The sequence below is a fragment of the Aspergillus glaucus genome, assembly GCF_001890805.1.
Source record: "Aspergillus glaucus CBS 516.65 unplaced genomic scaffold ASPGLscaffold_13, whole genome shotgun sequence".
Lineage (NCBI taxonomy): Eukaryota > Fungi > Ascomycota > Eurotiomycetes > Eurotiales > Aspergillaceae > Aspergillus > Aspergillus glaucus.
The window spans coordinates 650,275-670,603 of record NW_019170465.1 but is presented as its reverse complement, the minus strand read 5'-3'; the positions used below and the strand labels follow the sequence as shown (position 1 = coordinate 670,603).

The 20,329-nt window shown below is 50.2% G+C and overlaps 9 protein-coding genes across 9 annotated transcripts; 4 read left to right on the top strand and 5 right to left on the bottom strand.

The window, feature by feature from the left end:
• Positions 1 to 410: 410 nt before the first annotated feature.
• ASPGLDRAFT_83186 (O-methyltransferase) lies at positions 411 to 1,381 on the bottom strand (the record flags this gene model as incomplete). The annotated part of the gene is made up of 3 exons (XM_022550203.1): positions 411 to 531; positions 588 to 1,319; positions 1,367 to 1,381. The coding sequence occupies 3 exons, from the start codon at positions 1,379 to 1,381 to the stop codon at positions 496 to 498; spliced, it is 783 nt and encodes a 260-aa protein (XP_022399911.1). The 3' UTR covers positions 411 to 495.
• Positions 1,382 to 1,850: 469 nt separating this feature from the next.
• On the bottom strand, positions 1,851 to 4,014 carry ASPGLDRAFT_75206 (MFS transporter; the record flags this gene model as incomplete). The annotated part of the gene is made up of 5 exons (XM_022549780.1): positions 1,851 to 1,986; positions 2,034 to 2,987; positions 3,034 to 3,399; positions 3,448 to 3,802; positions 4,007 to 4,014. 5 exons carry the CDS (start codon positions 4,012 to 4,014, stop codon positions 1,933 to 1,935), a joined length of 1,737 nt encoding a protein of 578 aa, XP_022399910.1. The 3' UTR covers positions 1,851 to 1,932.
• A 1,330-nt stretch (positions 4,015 to 5,344) lies between these two features.
• Positions 5,345 to 5,746, top strand: ASPGLDRAFT_36661 (uncharacterized protein; the record flags this gene model as incomplete). The annotated part of the gene is made up of 1 exon (XM_022544717.1): positions 5,345 to 5,746. The coding sequence occupies one exon, from the start codon at positions 5,345 to 5,347 to the stop codon at positions 5,744 to 5,746; it is 402 nt and encodes a 133-aa protein (XP_022399909.1).
• A 1,725-nt stretch (positions 5,747 to 7,471) lies between these two features.
• On the top strand, positions 7,472 to 9,068 carry ASPGLDRAFT_173826 (histone chaperone napB). The gene is made up of 3 exons (XM_022542806.1): positions 7,472 to 7,851; positions 7,904 to 8,746; positions 8,799 to 9,068. The coding sequence occupies exons 1-3, from the start codon at positions 7,743 to 7,745 to the stop codon at positions 8,909 to 8,911; spliced, it is 1,065 nt and encodes a 354-aa protein (XP_022399908.1). The 5' UTR covers positions 7,472 to 7,742; the 3' UTR covers positions 8,912 to 9,068.
• ASPGLDRAFT_58975 (SNARE domain protein) lies at positions 8,945 to 10,088 on the bottom strand. The gene is made up of 3 exons (XM_022548352.1): positions 9,913 to 10,088; positions 9,205 to 9,836; positions 8,945 to 9,145 (listed from the first exon to the last, which is right to left on the bottom strand). Exons 1-3 carry the CDS (start codon positions 9,945 to 9,947, stop codon positions 9,069 to 9,071), a joined length of 744 nt encoding a protein of 247 aa, XP_022399907.1. The 5' UTR covers positions 9,948 to 10,088; the 3' UTR covers positions 8,945 to 9,068.
• Positions 10,089 to 10,157: 69 nt separating this feature from the next.
• On the bottom strand, positions 10,158 to 11,801 carry ASPGLDRAFT_48597 (uncharacterized protein). The gene is made up of 2 exons (XM_022546928.1): positions 11,475 to 11,801; positions 10,158 to 11,364 (listed from the first exon to the last, which is right to left on the bottom strand). Exons 1-2 carry the CDS (start codon positions 11,475 to 11,477, stop codon positions 10,207 to 10,209), a joined length of 1,161 nt encoding a protein of 386 aa, XP_022399906.1. The 5' UTR covers positions 11,478 to 11,801; the 3' UTR covers positions 10,158 to 10,206.
• Positions 11,802 to 12,445: 644 nt separating this feature from the next.
• ASPGLDRAFT_48596 (uncharacterized protein) lies at positions 12,446 to 14,615 on the top strand. Its single transcript, XM_022546927.1, has one exon. The coding sequence runs from the start codon at positions 12,582 to 12,584 to the stop codon at positions 14,517 to 14,519; it is 1,938 nt and encodes a 645-aa protein (XP_022399905.1). The 5' UTR covers positions 12,446 to 12,581; the 3' UTR covers positions 14,520 to 14,615.
• A 191-nt stretch (positions 14,616 to 14,806) lies between these two features.
• Positions 14,807 to 17,439, top strand: ASPGLDRAFT_36656 (putative C6 transcription factor; the record flags this gene model as incomplete). The annotated part of the gene is made up of 7 exons (XM_022544716.1): positions 14,807 to 14,863; positions 14,914 to 14,937; positions 14,993 to 15,114; positions 15,171 to 15,703; positions 15,756 to 16,054; positions 16,107 to 16,538; positions 16,591 to 17,439. 7 exons carry the CDS (start codon positions 14,807 to 14,809, stop codon positions 17,437 to 17,439), a joined length of 2,316 nt encoding a protein of 771 aa, XP_022399904.1.
• Positions 17,440 to 17,681: 242 nt separating this feature from the next.
• On the bottom strand, positions 17,682 to 19,812 carry ASPGLDRAFT_36655 (LCCL domain-containing protein; the record flags this gene model as incomplete). The annotated part of the gene is made up of 2 exons (XM_022544714.1): positions 17,682 to 19,290; positions 19,343 to 19,812. 2 exons carry the CDS (start codon positions 19,810 to 19,812, stop codon positions 17,682 to 17,684), a joined length of 2,079 nt encoding a protein of 692 aa, XP_022399903.1.
• Positions 19,813 to 20,329: the final 517 nt, after the last annotated feature.

The following is a 20,329-nucleotide window of genomic DNA, read 5'->3' as shown; positions in this document are numbered from 1 at the left end:
ATCATGTAAAATCTGCTCATTTTGTTCATCATATAAACTGGATTCAAAAATAGAATCCTGTACACTAGATGAATCAAGATTAAGATCAATAAGATCATTGACCAATGTATGATCATGCTCAAGGTACTCATAAAAATTGATTGCGTCCATGATGAGAACTAGTTATACAAAAAATGTGTACAGTATATTACATTGAGCGGTAAGAAAAGGGTATGCTGAGATTTTAAATTCGGGGTCACATGTGCCAAGAGCCCCACTTTCAGGGTAAGCTGGGCTCAAGAGTCGGGTCAGCTGAACTGTAATCTGGCTGAGGTGTAGACGGTCGGGGTGGCTTCAACTGTAATCTGTTTTGACATAAGTACCGTCGGGTTAAAGAATTTACATTCCGAGTTATTGGACCCATTTTCTTTGCTGGCTGTACTTTGATTGGTTGTGTTCTGCTCTTTCCTAATTTGGCATACAAGAGTATAGCACAGAGTACCTCACATGCAGTAATTAGACTTCCACAACAGTGCTGATTTCGACGACGCTCTGCAGATACCAACGTTAGCAAACACCCAATAATTTCCATGGCAAGAAATACTCACCGGTCCTCTCTTTGTCTGGCTCGTATATCCTTCACTCTCATACCGAACAGCCCCCGATCCCCCAGACCTAACATACTCTAGATACTTCGGCGCCCCAGGAAAATCCGTATTATCCGCAACCACCAACGACCCCTTATGGAAAACACTCAATTCCTCACACAGCTGCAAATCAGCCAGATAATACTCCTCCCAGTGATCAATAAACGCCATATCAACATCACCAGCGGTAACCTTCCCCTCATTATACAACTTCCTCAGAGACTCAGACGCAGGACCCTCCAACACATGCACGATCTCATCTAATCCCGCAAGCTGAACAAGGTCTCTCGAGAGCCGGACCATAATCGGATCCAGCTCGAATGTGTACACGCGACATCCTTTCTCAGCTGCGTTGGGGCCATGGAGACCCTGCAGGATTGCGCCCCAGGCGATGGCGGAGTTGCCGACATAAGTCCCGAACTCGATGATGAGTTTTGGTTTTGTGGGCAGGGACTCCAGGGCTTCGCGGGCGATCTTGAGCTTTGGTTCTTTGAAGATCATTAAGTGCTTGCCTGTGGATGCGAAGTCTTCGATTGCGGCTGTGAGTGCCCAGGGGTTGTTTCGGAATGTTTCCTCCCCATGTTCTTTGATGTAGGCGCGTAGGAAGTCGGCATTGTTGCTTTGTGATGGTTTTGTGAGGGAGAAAATGGAGTGCTGGAGGTTCGAAACGACCCCCTGCGACCATTCCCACCACTGAATTTTGTTAGGCTTATTCCGAGTGTCTGGGGTAGTGAACTTACTGAAGTTTGTGACATTGTCGCTGCGAAGATGATATATACAACCGGGATGCAATAAGCCAGCTTAAGTCCTCGAGGCCACCTGCTCATACTGCGGTATTCTCAAGATAAAATTCTGCTAAATACTCGAGCGGCAGCAAGTGCAGAGGCTGCAACTATATACCTCAGCCCTAAAACGCCCGCGTCATCACATCCACAAAACTCCGAGATGTTGCTCGGGCACTTTATTCCTTTTCGGAAATCATACACGAGTCTTTTCCAACCTTAGTTAGCGGGTCTCGGGTTTTCCAGTGGGGGCTTCGATGCGATAAGATTAGATCTGTCAATCAAAGCCAAGGCAACTTAATTTCGAGTCAATTGGTGGCTGTACAGTGTACGGAGTACCTAGTGGCTATTGACATGCCATTGAGTGCTCTATTACCACTCGAACTGCGCATAGAACTATGCTTATAGGTGACCAGGTTAATGTTCGGGCTAAATATGTTTCCGGTCATAGTAGGTATCAAAATTTTTACTGATAGACTAAACACTATACATTTTATTATGATTAACGACACGGACATCAATATTTATATGTCCTTCCGGGCATATCGACTGTACTTCTTCCTCAGAACCTCGCCATACTATAACCGTTAGCAAAATCCACCCACACGGAAAGAGGAATAATCACCCTCATCAAAACCCACGGGATCGGAATAAAAACAATACTCAAAAACGCCAATGTCGAACTCGCCCAATCAACCCCTAAATTATGATACATCGCCGACGCAAACAACGGAAATCCAGCACCAAATGCCGACCGAAACAGATCATTCCCCGCCAGTACCGAAGCCGCATATGTCGGATATGCATCGGGCAGGTAATTCAACACCGAATTGAATAACAAAAACGCGCCGACGGAGAAGAATCCCGATCCGACGATCGGCATGATCCAGTGAATATCCGGTCGTGCGCTCCATCCGAACCAGAAGAGACAGATGGGGATGAAGCAGCCGCCAATGCAGGCTGGTGGGAGACGGGCTTCTGGTCGGATGTTGCCGTTCTCGTCGAATTTTGGTTCGAGGTATTTGTTCATCCACCAGTAGTAGGGGGCAATTGTGATGAGGGCGCCGACGAGGATACCGATGTATGCTAGGCCTTGCTGGCCTAGGTTGAAATGGTATATTCCGACGAAGACGATCTCGAAGGATTCGAACCAGACGTATAGCAGGCCGTAGATGAGGGCGATGTAGAGGTTGAGGAGGAAGACCATTGGTTCAAGGAAGTTGAGAGTAAATGGTCTGACCAAGATGATCATGGCCATTTCTCGTCTGCTCAAGCCCTCGCTTTCTATCTCTGGTTCGCTCAGCAGGTTTTTGCGTCCTGTCATTTTCCGTAAGCGTCGCGCGCGTCGGTACAGAATATTGGCTGATGATGTCTCGGGCAGAAAGATAATCAGCATTGCAAGTGCGAACCCAGAGAGCCACATCAGCTCCCAGATAGTCCATCTCCAGTGTTTGGCCTGCGCAGCAAAACCACCTACCAGCGGTCCTAGCACGGGACCACAGACGGCACTGAGACCCCAGATTCCAATCCCGTATGCTCGTTTCGATGGTTTGTACATGTCTGCAATAGTTGCACCTCCCTATCTTCGTCGGTAAAATGGATGTCAATTGTTACAAGGTCCATACCGTAGCCAGTGCCGGCGATCCAAATAATCCTGTCAAAAACCGAAATGCTAACAACGTCCCAAAATTCCCAGCCAGTGCTGTCGGGACCTGAAGCGCCACAAAAACGATCAACGTCGCAATATACACCGGATTCCTCCCAATCTGAGGGATTTCGCTCATGGGTGACCATAGCAATGGCCCGAGACCATATCCACCGACAAAAAGTGTCAATCCCAGCGTTGCTGCAACCTGGCTGACCCCAAAGTCCTGCATCACGGTAGGTATTCCGGGGGTGAAAATAGCACTTCCGATGTAGACGCTAAAGGTGAGTAGGCAAATCTCGAAGGTGACAAAAAGCTTCTTCCATATTGGCCAATTCTGGGGGTTCTTCAACGCATTAGCTTCGTTATGTATACAGCAAAGGCGTGACCGTACCTCCTGATCTTTCTCATCCCACCATTCAATCAAATAGATATCCTTGCCCTTCTCCGGATCAATCCGCATTCCAGTCAGACCCTGAAAGCGATTTCCACTATCCGACCAACCCGATGACGGAATTCTCCCCATAGACTCGATCCTAGAACTTCGACTCGAACTCCGAGTTACACCGTCCGCGATTCCATCCGCATCACCGATTGAGTCCATGCGGCCATGGTAGGCCATGCGACTGGACTTTTCCTTGTTCGTGTATTGCTTCCATAGCGAGAGGTCTCGTTCTTCGGCGTATTTGAAGATGCGGCCTTTACTTAGGAATCGAATCGCATGTCCGGCAATGGAATCTTGCATCAAGCTGGCCATTCTGTGATTCTGCCAGCACAATGCGCAGCTACATATAGATCTGGATGAGGACTCCGATGTGTCCGGTGATAAATTTTTTATACCATGCCATGCTGATTGTTTGATCGTTCCTATGGTTTTGCACGATGATGTGTAGATGACAAATGTCGTACCGGAACTTGCTTCGAAAGGCACCGTGAGCGATGATGTATTTGACCCAGACATCTTGGCCAATGGCTTTGAATCGGGGTGTTTCATGCACCGACACCCACCGATTGAGCCATGCGAATAGTATTTCTAACGCGACAGGGATCGAGTGAATCTAATACCAAAACCCGAAGAATGACGTCGGTAGACCTACCTGAATCATGTGCTATTTTATCTATTCGCGCGGCAAGAGGATTACCCAATATTTGCGCCCAGCCTTGCAACACAAAAGCACATTTTGTTTAGAAGAGTGAGATGATACCTCATACTACCATGGAAAACACGACGTTGTTTCTCCGCTTCCCACCAGGAATCCGCTCCAGGATCTACGCCTATCTAGGATTGATCCGGGATTCATTCATTTTCTTAGAAGGCCCTTCAACAGACGGTACTGCTGTTGGCGAATGGTCCTCGGCCCGTCAGACGATAAAAATACTGTATGTCAATCAATTCCTGGAGGTTATTCCGGGCTGGACACTAGAAAATTGAAGCGAGTGCTTTCGGTACCGTCCTATAGCCACACAGCTTTTCTATGTTTCTCGGGTCATCTCAGAGGACATGCGGTCAATTCTGTATTCACTAAACTTTTTCATGCTCCTTAATGGCACATATGATGGTCTGGCACCGTTACTCAATCTGACGCCAGTAGCTATCCGGTCCCTGCACCGGCTCTCCATTTGACTGGATCCATCCATGGCAGATGCCCTTGATGACTCCAAACCAGTTGAAAATGTTGCTCTGCGTATTATTCCTGAGTGGAAGCAGCTTTGTGCTTATCTTGCAGCCCATCTAAAGCCAGAGCAATTAGAACTGGCATTTATAGGTCATGTCAAAGGACCACAAATTGCAGATGATAGTCAAGCAAACAGTTGACCAAGTCACTGGGGAACAGCCGGTAGGTTGCCGTTTCGCTCAATTCTTTGACTTACCCGTGGAAATGCAATAGAAAATCCTACTCTACACGGATATCGTTGTACCATGCCATTTTCAGTGGGTAAATGAGAAGCAGATGTTCGTTCGGGAAGAATGTCTATGGACTTGTGCTTGCGGTGCTACACCATACGGTGGAAGCTACTACTGTTCATCAAACTGGGTTTCTTATTCCTCCCTATACATGCCACACGGTCTTCCAATTGAGTTGTTTCAGGCCTCGCAACAGCTGAAGGTCCAAGCATAGTATGTCTTCTACACTCAGAATAAATTCATCCTCGATATCCAACGGCCACAATTCTATTCCTCTTCGTCTTCTTTACCAACCAGCTGGAAACCGGAAACTCCCCAATTTCTACACCCATTCCCTCCAGAATGCTTGCACCTAATCTGCCACCTCCGTTGGAGATTTCCCGAAATGGACGACACGTGCTTCCTGCCCGAGCAGACGACGACAGTCGACTTCATCAACACAATCGATTTCATAGCTCGACATATCCAACCCTCGGCCTTCACACTAATCCTCGACCTCTCTTACGATGAAGAACATCTTTATGTGTTTTCTGGCATTGATAATCCTAGCAAGACCTTGAGAATGAAATTGGCCTTATATCGATGCATTATCGAGCTGGTCACTCCCTGGCTCAGGGGGTTGGGATTGAAGGATTTCTTCGTCCATATCTCTTGGCCAATAGAAACCAATTATAATCATTTTCGTGATCTTTATGAGAGTCTCCTCGAGCAAATGGCCGTGGGACGTGGTTATGATAGCTTTGCGCGGGGAAAGAAGCCGACGAGTTATAAAGGACTACTCGCTTAGCTATTTGGGGTAAATATTTTTCGCGGGGAATAGCAGTACATACGGTATGTCCATAAAGAATAACTATGTAGAACTAAAAGACATCACGTTAGCAGCGTTGGCACGACTTTAGTGTTCTCAACCGGCTGACACGCAGAAAATGCGGTCACTCCCCCGTGTCCGATGTCGTAAAATCAAATAGTTTGGTCATCCATATAAGAATGGCATCGTTACTGTAAAACGTCTTTTGAACGAGACACTCCCCCTTCCCATGAAATAGAACCCGTCACCGGCACGATAACACGTCCCGGGCTCCCGACTCGTATGCTGAGAGGGGTTTACCACGAAGACTCCCAGTCCGAAATGCTCCGCCGTATCCAGTAATTATCGGCCTGGAAGACTCCCATCTCTTGTTGAGTATTTTTCAGTATTAGTTCGCTTCTCTAGCTTATCAAAAAGATTTGTATTTCCGCTGCATCATTTGCTTCGTAGAGCCAAACGACAATATCACCAAACTCGGATCGAAGATGCTGCGCCAGGGGATCATTCGAGATAATCGGCAAATGTACGGTAACGTGGTGGCCAGAAGGAGGTGAGCCAAATTAGCCTTGCGTATGAGAATGGCCTATTCCTGCACCCATTGACCATTAAAATAGACGCTTTCCTGCGTGGGTTATTGACGACGTTGCGAAAGAATACCTGCTGAAAGAAGCTTAATTCTCCGGCTCCCCTTCTGGAATAGAACGCTTGTCGATGTCTATGAGCCGCAGGAGGAACGTATGGCTTTTGTCGCGCCAGGTTTTCAATGACTTTTTCTATAGTTGACTTTGACGACGGGATTTGCCGGACATTCTTGACTTTAGAGTCGCGGTCGACTCTGCATTTGGCTTCCTCATCTCGATGGCAAACCGGGGCACTCGGAAAATGCATGGCAATTCAGATTGTGATGTGATTCTTGATTCTTCTGCTCTGGTATGGTTAAGAAACCAATGTCTGAATAAGAAAGCTGACAGGCCCAGGTCCCTAACAATGAGTTAGGACAAAGGTGCAGTCTCCACTGTCTTTCAGTCTTCTTTTGCTGGTTCTAGTACTTTTTTTGTGATTGCTAAAAACATCCATTAGCATTGCATAATGAACCCTCTTCATCCATTACTTACCGTTGATTTGCAGATCATTGTCGCCCAGGAACATACAGTGTGATCGGGTAATGGCGTAGGGAAGCCATTCGCTCTGGTCGTTTTTAGCTTCGACAAGACGCTCCAGAGTTTTGATGCAGAACAGTACGATGGCTGTCTTGACCAACGCGGGTATGGGATGGAGAAAGGACAAGTAAACGGCGGTTTGCGCCATTCAGTCCACATTGGAAATATCACTCCCATATTTAATTTAGAACCGGGCCCCGAGGCTCGAATGTCCGTTCGAGCCTCTTTGATTCTTTGCTCAGTGCGGCCTAGATTCTGTGTTGGCGACGTTCTCATTGCCCCATTACCCATAAGCTGCAGGGGGAAGATATGACTGTTACCAAGCACCTCTTTGTCGTGTCGAATTCAATTCTGTCGTTCTTGAAAATAAGCTGCTTCTGCAGAATCCTCACTGCTTCGTACATACTTAGCCTGTCTCGGCCTTTTCCCATGCTTTCATGAAAAATTAGTTGTGATAGCAGCCACATGGAAATTCCTGTAGATTCGTATAATCACCCTAAAACTGAGTCTACTCATATTTGAGACCATACTGTAAAGTGAATAACTAGGGCTGTCCAATGACATCACCTCCCACCAGCCTAATTAACTACAATTACTCATCCACGTGCACCAATCATTACCCAAGGCGGTAATCTGAGTTTTTTAGTGCTAAGATACCGTACCGATAACCCGCTGTTGCGACGGCAGAATTTTTTATTTACTTCTGCCCCTCTACTCTAACTTTTTTTCGTCTTGTTTCTTTCTTCTCTCACATACCCCAATTCCTTTTTTTTTTGTTCTGTGTAACGAAATATACCCTCATTTCTCTTATCATAATGTCTGCTGGTCAGGAAAACCTCGTCGAGATCCCTACTGTCTCCAAGGAGGCCGCGAAGAAGATCTCGCATTTGGAGCAGGAGTTCATTCGCGCGGAGGTTGAGCAGCGTATGTATTTCAGGTCCATGGTGTAGAAGGCATTTGCTAACTAGAGGAAAAGTCCGCCAATCCGTCCCCCTCCTGCAGCCCCTCTACGAGAAGCGCAACAACCTCATCACCACCCCCGAGATCCAAAATGACTTCTGGATCCGTGTCTTCTCCAACGCCCCCGCCGACATTGACGAGTACGTCTTGCCCTCGGACGCTGCCGTGCTCGGCTCCTCGCTCAAGAACTTGAGCGTTGAGCGATTCGAGGTCAACGAGAAGGGCCAGGGTGAGCCCCGCAGCTTGCGCTTCACCTTTGAGTTCCAGACCGGCGACGAGAACCCCTTCTTCGAGAACGAGAAGCTCGTCAAGGACTTCTACTGGCGCACCCAGGTCACCAAGTCTGCTGAGGGCAAGAGACGCACCTGGGAGGGTCTCGTCTCGGAGCCTGTCCGTATCAACTGGAAGGAGGGCAAGGACCTGACCAAGGGTCTGTTGGATGCTGCTTGTGACCTTGCAGGGGCTGAGAAGAAGGGTGGTGACCGCAAGGAGCTGCCTGAGTTCGAGAAGCTTGTCAACAAGATTGCTGAGGTTCAGACTGAGGCTGCGGCTGCGGCTGCTGAGGACGACGAGGACGACGAGGACCCCGAGAGCCCCGCTGGCGCTAGCTTCTTCGCTTTCTTCGGTTACCGTGGACGCAGTGTCACCGCTGAGGAGTCCAAGCAGGGTGTCAAGGACGAGGAGGAGCGCTGGGCTAAGATCCAGAAGGGTGAGGCTGTCGAAGACGACGATGACGAGGACGATGACGATGAGGACGACGATGAAGACGACCTCGAATTCGCCGAGGTCTTCCCCGACGGCGAGGACCTCGCCATCTCCATCGCCGAAGACCTCTGGCCCAACGCCCTCAAGTACTATGGTAGGTACCCCTGACAATGTCGAGAAAAAGAGCAATGGCTGACTGATAATAGTGCAATCGTACGAGATCGCCGAGGACCTCGAAGAGCTCGATGATGAAGACTGGGATGACGAGGAGGACGATGATGATGAGGAGTCGCGCCCCCGTAAGAAGACCAGAGTCTAAACGTTGAACGCCATTTCTGACACATTTTCTCACGCAAAGATTAACAAACCCCTGATAACCCCGTTATCCTGTACCCCGAGTCATGTTTTCTCTCACGTGAAGAACAACAAGAACCTTGATGACCCCTATGCCCCGAGTTATGTTTGCCATGATAGCTTCATAGAGCAATTATCAAAATTAATAATAGAACGAGAACGAAAATGAGTGTCGCAATACAAAAAGACGACATCGTATCTATATCAGTCAAGTCAGCGTTATTACATCGTAGCAAACAATTGCAAGAGAATACTCACCCTCATTCTGCCTCACAATATGCTTCAACCTCGACATCCCCCCCTGCAACTTCCCCCCAACCCGATCCGCCAACGTATCAACCTCCCCCAGCATAACAGCCTGACTCTCCAACTCCCTCCCCATATCATTCGCCTGATCGCGCAAATGCCCCACGGTCCGAAACACCCCATCCAGCTGCTCATCCTGCTCATGCATCAACTCCGCCTGCCGCTGCTCCTCCATCGCAGCATAGTAATCATCATCCCGTTCCTCGGGCGGTAAATCCTGATCAAAGTCCTCCGGTAGTGGTAACCTACTATCCCCCGTTCCCCCCGGTGTTGTTGTAGTTGTATCCGTAATCGCCTTCTGCAACTCTGCTCTCATCTCCTCGATTTCCCTCCCGACATCACTGACTAGCCCTCGTCGTCTTGAAACTTCCTCGAGCTCCAGGCCATATCGGTAGGGGTCGAGTTCGACGGCGCGGACGCTTTCAACGAGATCGTCGAGGTCGGCGCTGAGTTCGGAGAGGGTGGTTTCGAGTTCGGAGCGCGCTTGTTGGAGTTCGGGGTTTTGGGGAGATTTTGCGAGGGAGCGGATGCGGAGGTAGGAAGAGAAGAGGGGGCGAGATGTTTGGAGGGAGTTGAGGACGTCTCTGTTGAGATTTGGTGGTTAGTTGGTTGCTGGAACGGGGGTCGGTGGTTGATAGGGATGGGGGTGGGGAGACTCACCCTTGGACTTGGAGGAAGGGGTCTGAGGGGTCCATGTTGAGTTGGTGTGAGAGTGTGAATACCTAGAGTCGCTATAAGGAAGAGAAAATCATATGATGTAGCTGGTATGGGTAAGTGTACAGACAGGTGTTTAGACGGACTCCGTTTCAAGGCGGAGGTTGAACGCGACTCCCGGGATTCTTGGCGGTCTCGACCACCGATCTATGGACAGGAACAGTGATAATTATGGATACTCAATACGGATGCTCGGCATAGAATACAATTGTAGTTATTGATTCATCTAGTATACATAACTTATAGAAAAGTAGTAAATTGCCCTGTCATAAACGCCCGATGAAGACCAACATGCCGCTGATTCCACGTCTCCTTGAGATACTTCTCTGCAGCGATATTATGTTCTCGCCCCCGAGCATCAATCAGGGCCGGCTTCATGCTCCAGCTGCGTGCTCGTCGCTTGCAGTCGCAATCCTGGCATCCCAATTGAGGATCCTCCTTCCACGCTTTCCAGTAGTTGTCCAGTGGGTCTGCGAAATGGCACACCCGTACCCCGTTCACGATACCCAGCTTCCCTTCTATGTCGCAGCATTGGTCCGGATCGCTGAGGAATAGCTTCTCTAGTGTCCGTGGCGATTGTCGCAGGAGGAACCATGAAATCACACTATATTCGTTCTTCGCGTCACGGAACCAGTCGCTGGGCCCGTGTCGAAGGAGCATCTTTTCTGTCCGCTCCCGCATCATCCGAAGAGCAACGTGGAGATCAATTTCTCGTTCTCTGCCCAGATGACGTCGGAATTCCAGGCGCTTTCGACCGATGTCGGCTTCCGTCGCGCCCCATTTTAGGACCTTGTACACGTGGTCAGCGTAGTTTTCAAACGATACCGATTCCCTTTTTTGCTCTGGGAGGCCATCGTATTCATCGAATGTCTGGCTCAGCGCTATTAATCGCCCTATTGCCACCGGAGCTAGGGGTTTTCTCCTTTGCTGTTTTGATCTTTCCATGTCTCGAGCAATATCCGACATGTGAAACAAAACATACAGGCCCCGCTCAATGCGTTGCGCAAGGCGTAGCTCTGCGTCGAAGTTCATTTCTAGATTCTCATCATCGTCCGAGAATGGCCCCCATACTGCAGGGACAATGTGACGGGAGATGCGTTGGGCAATATCCCGGCGACGATCAAATCTCAGGAGTGAATGTACTGTTAAGGGTCGTGGACGGCCTGTCCTTCGATCCAGCCGAAGAACACGGTCGAATCCTGTGACTTGGTGTCGACACATGAACCAACCACAGATATGTGGTTCGAGGACTTTGGTGGAGTCATATGTAGCTTTGTTGACGAGACAGAGAGTCGGGACCATGTCCAGGTCCCCATTAATGATTATCTGAAATAGGACATCGGTCACCGAGCCAAAAGGCTTCTGCTTCGGTGTCACGCTCGTATCTGAGTAGATGATCTGAGTGATCGGAGGATTTCGACATTAGCACGAATGCTTGGCGATCTTATTGAATTCTATGGAATCTTGGCGATGGACTTAATCTCGAGTATCGACGGCGTCAAACTTACCATAGTGCTTTCGGACTAACTTATTTTCAGTTCGTAGAGAATGTATGAGGTCAATCCGGCGGGGACTTCCTGCTTAACAACGATCTCCAGTACCCCTGTTGAGCAGTTGGTTTAATCAAAGCTTGGCAGTAAGGAGACGGATCTTCCGTGGGATGATATATCAGGTGCAGACGGTGTGACGCGTTAGGTACCTTTCCAGGATACAGGCTGAGCATGCAGGATACAGAACAGACTGCTGCATCGAAGATCAGTATCCTTTGACTGGTCACCATTGAGACGGATTTGGTAGAGACTCTGGGGCAATAGTGGTTATGTATATCCTCCGCGATGGAGACCAAAAAGCTTAGGGGGTCCCCTTTCACTGGAATGAACGGCCCTTACCTCACTGATCGATGATCGTCGGGGCCTGGTGACGCCGTCAGAAACACAAGGAGATCGCAGATAAGACCACTGGCTTCGTCATGCGAGCACATTCCTTTGTACGTATGCCTGTCTGTAGCCGAATAGTTTTGCTGGATAATATGCGGTACAAGCGTACGTAAGTACTCCTGTAAGACGCGAATTGGACTATCACAACACCATCACACCGGAATGCTATTATTCTGCAATTCCCAATAGTTGATCCCTTATCATTGGTCAGTGTGTTGTTTGTTTCTGCCGGTGGTCTTTGTTTGAATGTCTGTTGTTCAGGGCGTTGCAAAACATGCAACGGCAGATCCTCTCATTTTGACAGGAAATCTCTCACTATCCAGCGAAGCCATGAAATCCGGGACTTCTGGTCACAGGCATGAGCCATTTGCCCGAGCAGTAGGCGTTGTATAGCCATTATTAGTACTAGTACTAGCTTCCTGTGCGGGTGTGTCGTTCTGCTTTAGATCGCTGCGACGCTAAACCGCATGTGGTAATCTCCTAAAATTTGATTGTCCCCACGATATTCCCTCCTCCTCGACACTACTTCTACGCTATCTCCGCGGTCTTTGCTTCTTTTTCTGTCGCATTATTATTATTATTATTATTATTACAGCCCCAGGGGGTCCCTGACAATTGGCAAGTGCAAGGCTTGTTTGTGGTATTTTTGGAAACTGACCTGCATCCTCGAAACGACGCATGCCACCGAAACCACCCCTACCACTCAGCGAGGAGTGGACGGACCCGGATGCCTACGTCGATGAGCTGCTGTCCTTTATTACCTCGTCGGATTTGTTCAGACATGTCTGCGGGGGTGTTCACATGCAAGATTTTCTAACGCGGCAGCCCGATCTGTATACTGAGTTGTTGCCCGAATCATGGAGGACATTCTTCGACAAACATGAAATGCAGGATATTCTGCATCTTCTGCTCAGAGAGGATATTTATGCGCTTCGGGACCGGTGTCTAAATGAATCTGCAAACGGGGAGGGACAAGATGGCTGGAATGGAGGCCCGTTACCACCGACAGATCTCGTCGAGTACATCTACCAAATCCGAAGATTGAGTCTGGGGCGCGACTTTGTCCCCGCGCAATCCACGAATCCCACGATACCCAAACATATCTCGGTCGGAATGAATATGAAGAAATATCACGAGGTGGCGCATTTCTCCGACTACGTCGACTCCCTCTGTAACACCGTTGCGAAACAACGAGGCGAGGGAATTTCCCACATTGTCGATTTCGGATCGGGCCAGAACTATCTGGGGCGCACCCTTGCAAGCCAACCATACAACAGACACATTATTGCCATTGAGCGGAGACACCAGTATATCCGAGGCGCGAAGGGATTTGACGTGCATGCCAAGTTGTCTGAGAAACAAGTGGTTTTCTACAACAAAAAGGAAGATCCCTGCAAGGTCTGTAAAGACTCGGAGGAGCCGGAGGTGCAAAACCTAGATGTGCCGCAGCGGACGATGGAGGTCGTGCAGAGCACTCCTGGGGAAGTTGCACCAGAATCCGTGAACGGGGACGACGATGATCTCACTGTCGTCAATGTGTTTCGGGATGTTAGCCTAGAGCCAGGCGAGTTTGGATTCAAACCGGACGACAAAGGTGCACATGCACCCAAACCTAAGAAGCCTGTTGTTGATGTCGAAGCTCTTAAGCCGGGCGGGGCCATGGACTACATTGAACACGAGATCAAGGATGGGTATCTGGAGCCTATCATCAAAGACGTGGTTGAATCGCCACCAGTCTCTGAATCAGAGTCGCAAGTCGCGAAGGGTACCAAGGACGCCACGGACCCCAATGTCATGGTGATTTCCCTACACTCATGCGGAAATCTCCTCCACCACGGCGTCCGTTCCCTGGTCTTGAACCCCTCCGTCAAAGCAATCGCCATGATCGGCTGCTGCTACAACCTCGTCACGGAGCGCCTTGGTCCCGCAACCTACAAACTCCCCATCCTCCGCTCCCTCCACCCCCGCCTCACAAAAGAGGCCCTAGCCTACGACCCCCACGGCTTCCCCATGTCCAAGCGCCTCGAGGACTTCGAGCACGACAGCGGCACGGGCGTCAAAATAAACATCACCGCGCGCTCCATGTCCCTCCAAGCACCCTACAACTGGTCCCGCCCCGAAAGTGAAAACTTCTTCACCCGCCACTTCTACCGCACTCTCCTCCAGCGCATCCTAGTCGACCGCAAAATCGTCTCCAGACCCTCCGTCCCGACAGACCTCTACGAAAAACCCGCCTCCAAAGAAGATTCCGCAAATCCACTCGTCGTAGGATCCCTCCGTAAAGCCGCCTTCGTCTCCTTCCGCGCGTACGTACGTGCCGCAACCGCGAAACTCACCCGCGATCCAGAATCTGGGGAGAAGGTCCGAGCCGGCATGGAAGGTCTTACTGAGGAGGATCTGGACCGTTATGAGAAGGACTTCCAGCAGGCGAAGAAGCAACTCAGCATTACGTGGAGTTTGATGGCGTTCAGTGCGTCGTTGATCGAGGCGGTTATTGTTGTTGATCGGTGGCAGTTTTTGAGGGAGCACGATGAGGTTAAGGATGCTTGGGTTGAGCCGGTTTTTGATTACACGGAGAGTCCGAGGAATTTGGCTGTGATTGGGATTAAAAAGTGATTTTTTTCTGCATTGTCGCTATGTTTATGATATATGTTTGATGAAGTATAGACTTGTGCTATATACTTGATACCCCAATAAAAGCAATCTTTGGTATTCACATTGAGCAGTAGTAGATTCAATACTAAAGTAGGAAGAAAACTTCGTATAAACCTCAGGGTAAGTTCGTCCCGTGGTCGGAGTCCGCGGGTTCCGACATCCTTTTAACCATCACTAACGCCAACCTTTCAGAACGAGCATCCACTTTATTCGATAGCCTTCTAACAAATCACCCTGTGTCAATCACAATGGAAGCCGAGGAACCCGAAAGCGAGCCCAGAGAGACACAGGACACACGCCGTGCGGTAAGTGGCCACTCTGTCTCGATATATATCACAAGTCTTGACAGTCATAGTGTGACCAATGTCGATTGCGAAAGGTACACAAACCTCCAATTGGTAAATCTAGATGAACATATCTGATGGATATAGTAGATCCGCTGCGATAAACGCACACCATGCGCAAATTGTCGTACTTCCAGGACCGTCTGTCGCTCTACGGGAGCAGGACAGAAGCCCCCGGAGCCGCGGCGGAGGGTTTTGATTTCTAGTCAATAGTACGCCTAACCTGGTTCTATTTATGGAATGATGGAGTGATGTTGATGCCGTACAGTGAGCAGAAGATCGACCTAATCGAGGAGCGCCTTGGAAGCATCGAGGAATCCCTCCGTGACTTGAAGTCGACCATAAAATCCACCAGGACAGCTGCCCCTGTTCCTACTGCTGCTACTGCTATCCCAAATGTTGAACCACTATACAACCCCTCAACCACACACACATCCCGACAAATACACATAACCCCCACAACCCCAGTCTACCCCTCCCGCACAACCACCGCAGCAGCGTTGGACCAGCACGAATCCAGTCCCTTCGAAGGCAACTCCTCAATGGCCGCGCACTCCGCCTACGCGAGCGAGTTCCTCGAGACAGCAGTCTCGCAGAGCGCGCTGCAAGTATCCAGCCCACGGATTGGGGCGGCGCTGTCGACGCTGAAGCAGATTGTGAGTATGCAGGATCATCAGGCGCATCCGTCGAGTTCGCGGGAGGTGCGGTTACCGAATCAGACGGCGATTCGGGGGACGGGGTTGCGGGATTTGGCTATGCCGCCGATGGAGTTGGTTTTGAGGTTGTGTCGGTGGGTTAAGGGTTAGTATTCTCATTGTTTGTTACTTTTGTTGTGTTGCTGATGTTTGGATAGAGAGTCCACCGGCAATGTTCGAGGGATATTTTCCGTTTATCTCCGTTGATAAGTTTGTCCAGAAGTGTCGCGAGGTATACTTTGCCATCGACGAGTACTCAGACGCCACCTTCATCGTAGTCAACGGAGGTCTATACAACGTCTTCGTCGAATGGAGCTTCATGGCCAAAGACCACGAGACAAGAGAAGAATGCCAGAAATACCTCGGTCTCTGCCGTAACAACCTCGAAACAGCCCTGATCAACCTGAACCTCCTAATGCCCGCCCGCGCAGAGTCCATCGAAGCTCTTGCTCTAGGAGTACTCCTTCCTCCCCCCTGCCGCATCCCATCCAAAAGCTAACGAAAGACAGGCCATCCACGCAATCGAAATCTCCAAACCCTCCTTCGCCTGGACTCTAACATCAACCGCAGCCCGCCTCTGTCAAACCCTCGGCTACCACCGCGCCTCCTCAATGGAACACGACACCCCATCTACCCAACAAGACAAAATTGGCCTCTTTTGGTCGATCTACTGTCTCGACAAAGCGCTTTCCCTGCGTCTGGGACGCTCCTCGTCAATCCAGGACTATGATATCTCGCTCCCCATGAACTTTGAGGCATCCAACATCGTACAGCCGTGGAAGACTATTCATAAACTATGGATTCGGCTCGCGAGGATTCAGGGTAAGGTTTATGAGTACCTGTATAGTCCGGCTGCGCTATCGCAGCCTGAAGAAGACCGTGTCGCGCATGCGAAACACTTAGCAGAGGAAATGCAATGCACTGTCATGGATCCATTCAAGGTGCCCCCTCCCTCCTCTACCCATCCCAACGAGATAACTAACAAAAGTATAGAAACTCACAACCGAACACGAACACACCCTCAGCAAACTTCAAGACTACTACCTCAAATCCGACCGCGTCAGCCGCTTCTCCGTCCTCACCCTAATCTACCGCGCAATCCCGCCCTCCCCCGATTCCCCCAGCGCCTTCACACACGACTGCATCGAGACAGCTCGTGCAGCGCTCCAAGCACACCAGGACTGCATGACGAGTATCAAGGGGAGCAATGAGATTTTGAAATGCAGTTACATGCACTGGACGATTTTCTACGCGCCGTTTATTCCGTTTATCGTGCTTATTTGTCATATTCTTGAGGTTCCCATCGCCAATGCTCCAACTCCAACTCCAACTCCAACTCCACCTGCTAGCAGGTCGCCTACCGGTGACAACGACAGCGACAACGACAACAGTGGAGGGGTGACAGACCTCTCCCGCCTAACAGACTTCGTCCTGTCCCTGCGCCCGCTAACCGCGCACTCCGAGACCATCGCCAATCTGCACCGGTTATGTCAGGTGCTGTGTTCCGTGGCGAAGTTGTACGTTGAGGCCAAGGTGCAGGCTGCGAGGGGGCAGAGTAGTAGTAGTGGTGGGGATGAGGTGCTGGCGAGTGTGGGGCAGGAGTTTGATGTGTATTTGAGTGCGTTGGGGTTGGCGCCGCCGGGAGTTGGCGTTGGTTTTGGGGATGGTGTTGATAGTGGTGGTGGTGCAGGTGCAGATGGGAGTGGTGGGATGTCGGATGTGATGATGGATGGAGGAGTGTCGCAGACGACGCAGTTAGGAAATTGGTTCTCCGGGAATCAGTATATGATGGGGTTGTTGGAGGAGGATCTTTCGTTGATTGATTTTTCGGGCTGGCCGTGAGTTGCCTTTACGAGACGAAATTTCTACGGGGTGTATGCACATATCAAACATACCATTCAATTCATCATAAATCATCAAAGAAAGTTGCCATAAAGAAAAATAACAAAACCAATATCACAACGCCCATACCCAACCACACCAGGTGGTTATCCATTCCATACTGGGGTATAGTAGTCTCTCGTCAAATCTTGCAACAGCTAGAAGACTGAAAACAGCGAAATCAACTAACACAGAAAAACGATTTATATTTCAGGAGGATCAGCAGAAACCCACGTCCCATCACTGAGCCAAACGCCAGCACCGCCATAACCACCCGCTTCAGCACCTTTGAGGAACGCAAAGCGGAAGAAGATATCCTCAGGTTTGTTATCTTCATTTGGTTCATCTGCCATGTTGACACCAAACTGGTCCGGCTCCGCATCATCCTCGATAGTAGACTGATGGGACATTTCCAGACCCTTGTGACCGTGACGGTGCCAGGTGAACTCGCCTTGCTTGTCCTCGTCGAGGTATCCCCTCCAGCGTTCCACGTCATTGACAAGGACGGACACACCGTCAACGCCAAACTTGGCCATGCGCTCGTGTTCCCACAGAGCAAAAGTGATGTTGCCATTGCCACGATATTCCTCGCCAGAGCCTCTGTCGGGTAGGTGGATCAGGACAGAAGAGTCCGTGATGTTGGGGTAGGTGGCACCCCACCAGCCGTGCGGTCCCACCGGGCCAGGAGCAACCTCACCCAAGGAAGCGGGAGTCTCAATAATCGACGCAAATCCCCATCGAGCGACACCGTTGATAAAGAGACCCAGAAGCAGACCCTGGTAAATCAACGACGGGCGGGTAGGGAAAGCAGTTCCCGGCATGAGAAGAATGGCAAGGATATAGTGGTGAATCCGAAGACGGAGACCGGGCAACGGAAGTAGGATCAAGAGGATGATACCCATGGTACCATAGATCTTCAGATACCGCGGCATCAAACCACCCTGGCGGATTTGCCAAGCTTGGCTGAGAATGACACAAATCACGGTCGGAATCACAATGGCCAAGGCAAACTTTGCCCCCGGCTGCTTTTGGATATCATGAGGAGTGAGACGCTCCAGAGGGATCAACTTGGCAAAGGTGTAGTTATTCAGCGCAGCAAAGAAGAGCGGTGGCAAGTAGAGGAACAGCTTGGTAAGCTGATAACCGGGCAACGAAAGCGGAGACAACAGAGGCTGCGCGCAGAACTTGTAGAGCACATACGCAACGAACGACGCCGGCAGCATCCGCGACAGTAACGCGGAGGCCAGATCGGCAAAGTAGGGATACGAGGGCGGGTCAGACACCAGGCCTGTGTGGGAGAAAACCATAAAGAAGGTGCTGAAGAACAAAACAGGCGGGGAGGTACAGAAAAGCCAAAGGACGGCCACGGCAGCAGCCGTGACGCCCAGAAGCGGCCATCTGGGGTCCTTGGGACAAGTAGCTTGCGACGACGATAGGTCGACAAAAGTGAACGACTTTGGGAACGTCGAAGGGAAACCAGACGACACGATACCGTGCTGCTTGGACGGGGGGAAGTTATGTGCCGCTCCTTCGAGACGAACGACACCGCAGCCCCCGACGGAATTCGAGATGGCGCCCGAGTGGATGGCAGCTTGGCAGACGAAACTATCCGCCCGATACGTGGCTGGAGAGGAAGTCTCCGGATCCGGTCCTCCGACAACGAGCGGTTGGTAGTTGTATGTTTCATTTCCAACGGTATGAGGCGTCGTCAGTTTCGCAGAACGGCAGTTTGCAGGACAGCGGAATGGGACATTAGAGGCAGTGAAGGGACGGCAGTCATTGCCGTTGAGACCACAGCCATTACCAAATTCCCTGTTGTCGTTAGCTTCTTGCATCTTGAAAAGAGGTCAAGATGTAGACTCACCAGAAAGTGGTATCACATGCAAGCGTCTGCGGCGCTCCATATCCCTCAATATACCCCGACGACCTCGAATGCAACAGCACAATAAACCACGGCAAAAACCAGGTCAAATAAAGCCCCAACAACAACGAAACCTTATGCTTCCGCTTAGGAAAGAACCTCTCCAGGTACCGGACCGGGAGTTCTTGGAACTGCGGGAACAACGGGCTCAACAACAACGGATGAGACGGAATAGGGCCCTTAACCCAGTTTGCCGTAGTACGGCCAACCTTCCGCAAGGGCAAAGGCACCCAGCCCCAGCGAAACGACTTGGAAGACTCCTGTAGCCAGACGGGGAGATAGTTGGGGCCGGATTCCTCATCATGCGGGCGCAGGAGCTGTTCGGAAGCGTCGGGATCGGCGGAACGATCTTCTTCGGCGTCAAGAAGCGGAGGGATGTAAACCCTGGACTCGACGTTGCCTTCGCCGTACATTGTGAGGCGTTTAAATCAAAAAGGAGCAGTGTGAATCAATCGAGCCAGCGATGAGGAGTTCGTAAATATAAGTTATTTGCGGTAGGATTGAAAGCGGCGGAATCAACGGAAACGGAGATCGGAGATGACAACGGGTAGCAGGGCTGAAAAAAATGACTGTAAGCAACTAACTGCCCCGAGTAAGTGTGAACATAATTCGGATAAATGAGGGGGAACAAGAATAAGCAAGAGAAAAGAGAGACGAAAGAGAGAAAAAAAGAAAAGAAGAAAGACAGCCTAAAGACGAAGGTCAGAAACCGGTTGCTGACTGAGGCATAGACAACCAATCAAGTGACGGCAATGCTGTGTGTGCCATGCTGAATCAGCAAGACAACTGGAACAACGACGAGTGGCCAGCAAACAAATGCATCCCATGGTAGGCTCTGGTTGGAGGCTCGAATTATTGAGTCTGCGAGTCTTTTCGACCTTCCAGGGGCGGTTTTTGGAGAGAATCTGAGTCTGGAGGCGCAGGTACGTA

Coding starts and splice junctions, on each gene's coding strand:
- ASPGLDRAFT_173826 (XM_022542806.1), top strand. CDS start 7,743: ATGTCTGCTGGTCAGGAAAACCTCGTCGAGATCCCTACTGTCTCCAAG. Junction 7,852..7,903: donor TCGCGCGGAGGTTGAGCAGC/GTATGTATTTCA, acceptor CTAGAGGAAAAG/TCCGCCAATCCGTCCCCCTC. Junction 8,747..8,798: donor CAACGCCCTCAAGTACTATG/GTAGGTACCCCT, acceptor GACTGATAATAG/TGCAATCGTACGAGATCGCC.
- ASPGLDRAFT_58975 (XM_022548352.1), bottom strand. CDS start 9,947: ATGGACCCCTCAGACCCCTTCCTCCAAGTCCAAGG. Junction 9,837..9,912: donor CCCTTCCTCCAAGTCCAAGG/GTGAGTCTCCCC, acceptor AAATCTCAACAG/AGACGTCCTCAACTCCCTCC. Junction 9,146..9,204: donor TATTGTGAGGCAGAATGAGG/GTGAGTATTCTC, acceptor TGACTGATATAG/ATACGATGTCGTCTTTTTGT.
- ASPGLDRAFT_48596 (XM_022546927.1), top strand. CDS start 12,582: ATGCCACCGAAACCACCCCTACCACTCAGCGAGGAGTGGACGGACCCG.